Below are 6000 nucleotides of genomic sequence, written 5' to 3'. Positions count from 1 at the left end.
TCACTTCAGTGACCACATATCAGGAGGTACGTTTTTATCATAAAAAAAACTTAAAATGCCAGATTCCATTTAGTTTCTGTTCACTTGATTAAAACATAAATACAAACCAATTCACCAATGAAATTCTAGGATTTCTTTCCTTTTAAAACATTTCAAGATCTTTCTGGATGCTTTAATGTTGAAGATAGTTCAATACAGGCTTTCTTTATTTACTGTTAAATCTAACTCAGCTGTGCAAGATAAGAAAACCCAATAAAGATGAAGTTATCTGAAGCTCAGTCGATGAATCATGTTAACTGGCAGAGCATCAGGTTTAAAGAACCATTTCATGTCAATAAGATTTAAAGACAATTTACAACTCCATTAAATACATTTTAAATATGTCCATTTCACGCCAGGATTAAATCGAAACTCTTCCAAGTATTTATTTTATGAGATATTTCTAACATGATAACAATTTAAAACTATGCAAATGTGGATTCTTAAAGCTTGTGTGCTGACTTAGAAATAGTGGCTAATTAAAGCACTTATTACTTACATTAATGGCCTCATTAGCCTGACTGGTTCTTTTTAATATATCATGGTGATTATATTCGGATATAATGCGGTCCACTTCCCTTTGTTAGTTGTTTTTCAAAGATAACTTGTATAATATTTTAATACAGAGCTGGGAGATAAAAATGTAGACATGTTGCTAACAATAATGTATAAATGAATAAACAATGTCTCTCTTTTGTAAAAAGTTACTTTGGATGTTTTTTTTGTTTTGGATACATCACACTGGGGCTGTGTCATTTTGGGGAAGTGTTGTTATGCAAGTAGAGGAGCCCCTCTGATGTTGTGATGTTCTGCATTTGGATGAGATGCAGATGGAGGCCTGAGAGCCTCACACACGACCAGGTATCACCTGCCTCCCCACTGATATCCTAAAATCCAACACACACGCACACACGCACACACACACACATTTCCATACACAATTGTGGAATGTTTGTGTTGACTTTTTTATCTTTCTATCTCTGTTGCTCTCTTGTTCTTCCTCTTCACATTTGCAATCACACACACTCACACACACACACACACACACACACACACACACACACACACATATGTACACACACGCACACACGCGCGCACACACACACGCACGCACACGCACACGCACACACACACACACACACACACAGAGGGTGCTTTAAGCCCTATAAGCCCCTTGCTTTTCTCCCTGCTGCAACTTCTAATGTGTTCACCCCCCTCCTATCACCACCACTACCCCCCCCAAAAAAAATCATTCATTATTTCTTTTATATCTCCCTTTTACTTCCAAAGCCCATTTTTCTCAGCAGCTGCCTAGCGTGCGGTATTAGGCTATGTGTAAAATAAATGATGTCTGTAGCCGTAGGGGTATGGCTCTGCCTCCCCCAGAAAACTACCTAACGTCCAAGGAACATTAAACACCCAGATCCTCGTTTAGCGAATAAATAACCATTCATTTGAATGGCTTTGTCTGTGTGTGCGCACCGGACTTTCTGTGCATATTTTACCAGCGCTGTGCCTGCATGCTGTGTGTCAGGAGAGAGAGAGAGAGAGAGAGAGAGAGAGAGAGAGAGAGAGAGAGAGAGAGAGAGAGAGAGAGAGAGAGAGCCCATTAGAGACTTAATATAGAATAAATGGCCAGGGGCCTGTGTGTCGCCAGCGGACCCTCCAACTCCACAGCGTCATGGTGGGTTACTAATGACCTGAGATCAGGCTCCAAAATGAACTCCTTATATGCATGTCATTTGCAGTGTGTATATATTTATATATTATTTTTTAATTGTGTTTGAAAAGAGAGTAAAACGGTATGAGAGTGTCATTTATTGAGGGGGCTTAGGGAAGTTCTGCCTTAAATGATTCTTTCCAGAAAACTAAATAAATTAGATTCAATTAGTCTTTAATGGTTTATGTGTTATGTGTTTGTCAAAGTGGGTTTTTGTCTGTGTATGTGTTTGTGTGTGTGTGTGTGTGTGTGTGTGTGTGTGTGTGTGTGTGTGTGTGTGTGTGTGTGTGTGTTTGATAGCAGTTAAAGAGGACTGAGTACAAAAAGTACAAAAAATGTGGCTGTGATTGCCTAGTTAGCAGAAGAAAAAGCTTCAGAGTGTGTTTGGTGTAACGATAAGGACACATTGTATAGACTGACTAATGTATTTTCGTATACTGTACAAACATACATTAGTCAGTCTGTGTGCTCCTTTTTTTTATGGAAGAGAAAAGAAATGAAATCACAACGCTTGTCTGGATGTTTCAGAAACCGTAAATGCAAATATATATAGAAAAATATTCTATCAGTTCCTCAAACAATAGTTTCATGTTTGGCAACAATGGCACAACATACTGCTCAAGAACTATCATTAAAAAAATGACGCTGCACATAATAATTATATAAACTTTTCTGTGAGGCTATGTGATCCTTTTTTTGTAGATCGATTTACAAACAGCTTTGTTGAAGGTGTCACGTTGCATATAATTGGTACAGTTTAGATAAAGCTGTGTAAGCAGTAAGTTACATATTTGCAATGCAACCTTGACCGCTTTGCTTTATTGCATATTATAAATATTGTTTCATTCAGTCCTGCTACAACTGCCCATATTGCTGCTGCCCGTGCATCTATTTTCTTAAGGTTCGGTGTGCAGCAGTTCTGCTTTCCAGAAGCAGACAATGTCTAACGAGTACCAGCTTAAGAATATTAGTGAATGAAATAAAGTCGACATCTCAGTGCATCACCTCAAAATATTTCCGCATTTAAAAACACAACTGTGACTTTAGTATTTTATTGTGAAAGAAGCTCAGACCTATAGTTTCTACGGTAGCCTCAAAAAACAATTTTGTGGCAATTACTACGAACTTGAGCTGATATTTGGTAACTTAGTAAATAAATAAAGAGCAATACTCATATATATAACTGACACTTTGTGCACTCCTTATGAGTTGCAGTGGTCATACGTCCATTGGAGCTTGCGAAGTCTGTATACATTTGAAGAATAAAGGTACATACTCCTTTAAAATCATAATCTCTTTAAAAGTTTTTCTAGGAAACTTAGAAAATAAAAGTAATTGGTAAAATTCTGTATTAGAAATTATCAGTAGCCTTTATAATAATTTTTTGTTATTATGTATTATTTACATCTATTTTGTGTGGCAGTTTGTTTATGCTATGTCAGAAATGTATTGTGTCTTATGCATCATTAAAAAAAAGTATTTGCTGTTGTTTCTCAGTATCTCACTGCAGACAAGACAAAGTATTCCACCCGCACAGTAGTATTTACTTTTATGTGGTCAAGCCAATTCTTTATTTTAAAGTCACCAGTTTGTCCCTTACACAGAGCGTGCCACATTGTCTAATAGCTGCACTGTGTCAGCTGGCAGAAGAGACACTACATGAGCCAATAGGGGTCAAGATCCTTGCTCAAGGGCACACAGTCATTGTGCAGCGTCACCTGTAGATGTGAGAAAAAAGACAGCTAGTAGCTAAATTGATTCAAGGTAACATAGAAGTTGGAAGTCTTTTCTTTCTTGTATGAAATGTTTTGTGTAACACTTACATGAAGCTCAAATTAATACACACACTAAAAACACATTATTCACATATTCATGCCAGCGAGTGTGTGTTTGTGTATCAGAGGTTTTCATGGCTCAATAATTAGCACTGGCAGATGAAACATTGGTCGGATAAAGAGCTATCATGCTGTGGAGTTGATGAACTGTGAGAAGGACAGGAGCCCACAGCCACACACACACAGTCACACACAGTCACACACACACACACACATAGTCATGAATGTGAATAATGTGTTTTTTGCATGTTAACGTGGATATTTAAGTATTACAATATGTTTTAGAGTTTTTGTTTTCCGTCTTTTGAAAGCTGTTCGTTCTACTGAGACTTTAGAGAGGGAGCAGTGGGAAAGTAGTAAACGTTTGATTTTTGGTTTGATCTTGAAATCTCAAATGAACACAAGCTAATCCAGTGTTCCACCGAGATATCTGAATAATTGTAATGTTGTTTATAGGACAATGCATCTGCATATGACTTACGGCATTATTTTGAACGTGGATTACTATTTTTCCGTTTTCCTTGCTATAATATTTTATGTTGTAGATTTGTTTGTTCTATTCTTTCTGTGCGTGTGTGTGTGTGTGTGTGTGTGTGTGTGTGTGTCCATCTCTCTATCTGAGGTATGCTTTAGGTTTCATTTTGGCAACGTTGATTGTCTCTAATGTGTTGTTTGTTCACAGTCCTCCGGCCCTTCTGTTTGTTTATGCGGGGCCAGTTTTGCCCTACGCCACTTGCACAAATAATTATGCTTGCTAATGAAGGGGCCCGCAGCCACGGCACTCGGTAAATGCCTTTCTGATGAGAGGCACTAGGAGACAGCAGGTGCAGGGTGGGCCTCCCAGGGACTAAGATTGAAGACCAGGAAGTCAGGGTGCACCGCCCCTCCATCTCTCATTTTTTCTATTCCTCTCTGACTTCCTGTTTCTTTATTTCTTGCTCCTCAGTGATTTTCTTGGTGAGAGTATCCATTACTGTAAGTGCATACTGCTGTAGCCACTTCAGAACTTTCTGATTCTAAATCTACACATGACATAGCATTTACAATAGTCTGAGAGTAGTTGATGCCATCAGGTCACTAAAGCACACATTTCTTAAGTCTGTTTAGTGTTGTAGCTCTTTATTTGGAACCAAAGAAGCATCCCTTTTATCTGCTCTGTGAAAATATGTTGCTATAAATTTGTTTGGCTGTAACATACATTATAATATGAATAGTTTCATATACATATTTAAACAAGTTTGTAAAAAACAAGTATCCTAAGTATAAAAATCTAAAAAAGTAACTGATGCGCTGATGTTTTTTCCTCATCATCTACTCCAAAATTCTCATTCTTTCTCTTCTCACATTTTCATTCTCCCCCTGTGGCTTCCTTAGGCTATGAGGGCAAACAAATAAACAAAACAAAACATTTATAGACTCAGTGCTAGCATCTTGGCCCCCAAATCCCTGCACTTAGAGCTGAACGAATGAAGCATGCAGAGAAGGCCCATATGAGAAAGACAGGAAGACATTTGGGCTTCTTTCTCTACAAACTTTTACCCCCCTCCCATTTTCCCTCTGTCTCTCCAAAAACTTCATAAGCAGTAATACTCTGTGTGCGCGTGTGTGCGCACGAGTGTGAACGAGAGCGTATGACTGTTGGTTTGTGAGCACATGCATGTGTGAGTTTGGCTGTGCACGTGTGTGTGTGTGTGTGTGTGTGGCATTTGGTATATGTTGCAAGCGTATGCGTGCATTTGCATGTGTGTATTTGAGCAGGGTGGTGTCAGCTCGCTCCTTGCCACCCCATTTGCTGTAGCTGTACCGCTGTGATCACAGACAGATGTATAAATCAAACCTCGCTTGATGGATTCATCAGGGTGGCGAAACGATCGCCTGAGAAGAACTCGCAACTCTCTTAGCGTTCTGTGTTCTGACGGAAAGGGTATGCAAAGAGCCTAAATGGATGAACGCTTGATTAATTCTTTGCCGGAGATGTTGGCGACAGCAGGAAATGTGTTTTTGCTTTGACTGTGTTTGCACGGGAATTTACGCGCGCGGGGCGTGAGTTATGAGGCCTGGGTTTTGTACCTAAGGCTATTGTGCATAATGATGGCAGGTTGGGAGAACTGCAAGCAGCCGCTAAAGACTTGCTACCTGTGGAGCAAAGACAACCAAAGAGAAAGGGAGGGTGTGAGTGCGTGCGTGCGCGCGCGTGTGTGTGTGTGTGTGTGTGGATTGGGGCCTAGTGTGAGAGAAAGATGAAGCTGCAAAGTGAGAGCAAGAGATGAAGAGGCAGGGAAACAAAAGACGCAGGTGAGGGAGGGAAAAATGAGATAAACAAACAAGATGAGGGTAAAGGAAACCTAAAGGAAAGGATGCCATTCGAAAAGAAACAAGATGTAACACACAAAGTTAAATTAAAGG

The 6000-nt window shown here is 39.4% G+C and overlaps 1 protein-coding gene across 5 annotated transcripts in view; it reads left to right on the top strand.

The window, feature by feature from the left end:
• Window positions 1-6000, top strand: part of LOC115013169 (uncharacterized) — a 35175-nt gene that overhangs the window by 10368 nt on the left and 18807 nt on the right. For all 5 annotated transcript variants that reach the window (XM_029439209.1, XM_029439207.1, XM_029439206.1 and 2 more), the window contains one exon: window positions 1-26. This exon is cut by the window's left edge. In XM_029439209.1, the coding sequence (XP_029295069.1) occupies window positions 1-26 (26 nt within the window). The remainder of the gene's footprint in view (window positions 27-6000) is intronic.

The sequence above is a fragment of the Cottoperca gobio genome, chromosome 9, assembly GCF_900634415.1.
Source record: "Cottoperca gobio chromosome 9, fCotGob3.1, whole genome shotgun sequence".
Lineage (NCBI taxonomy): Eukaryota > Metazoa > Chordata > Actinopteri > Perciformes > Bovichtidae > Cottoperca > Cottoperca gobio.
This window is presented reverse-complemented; position numbering and strand designations above follow the sequence as displayed.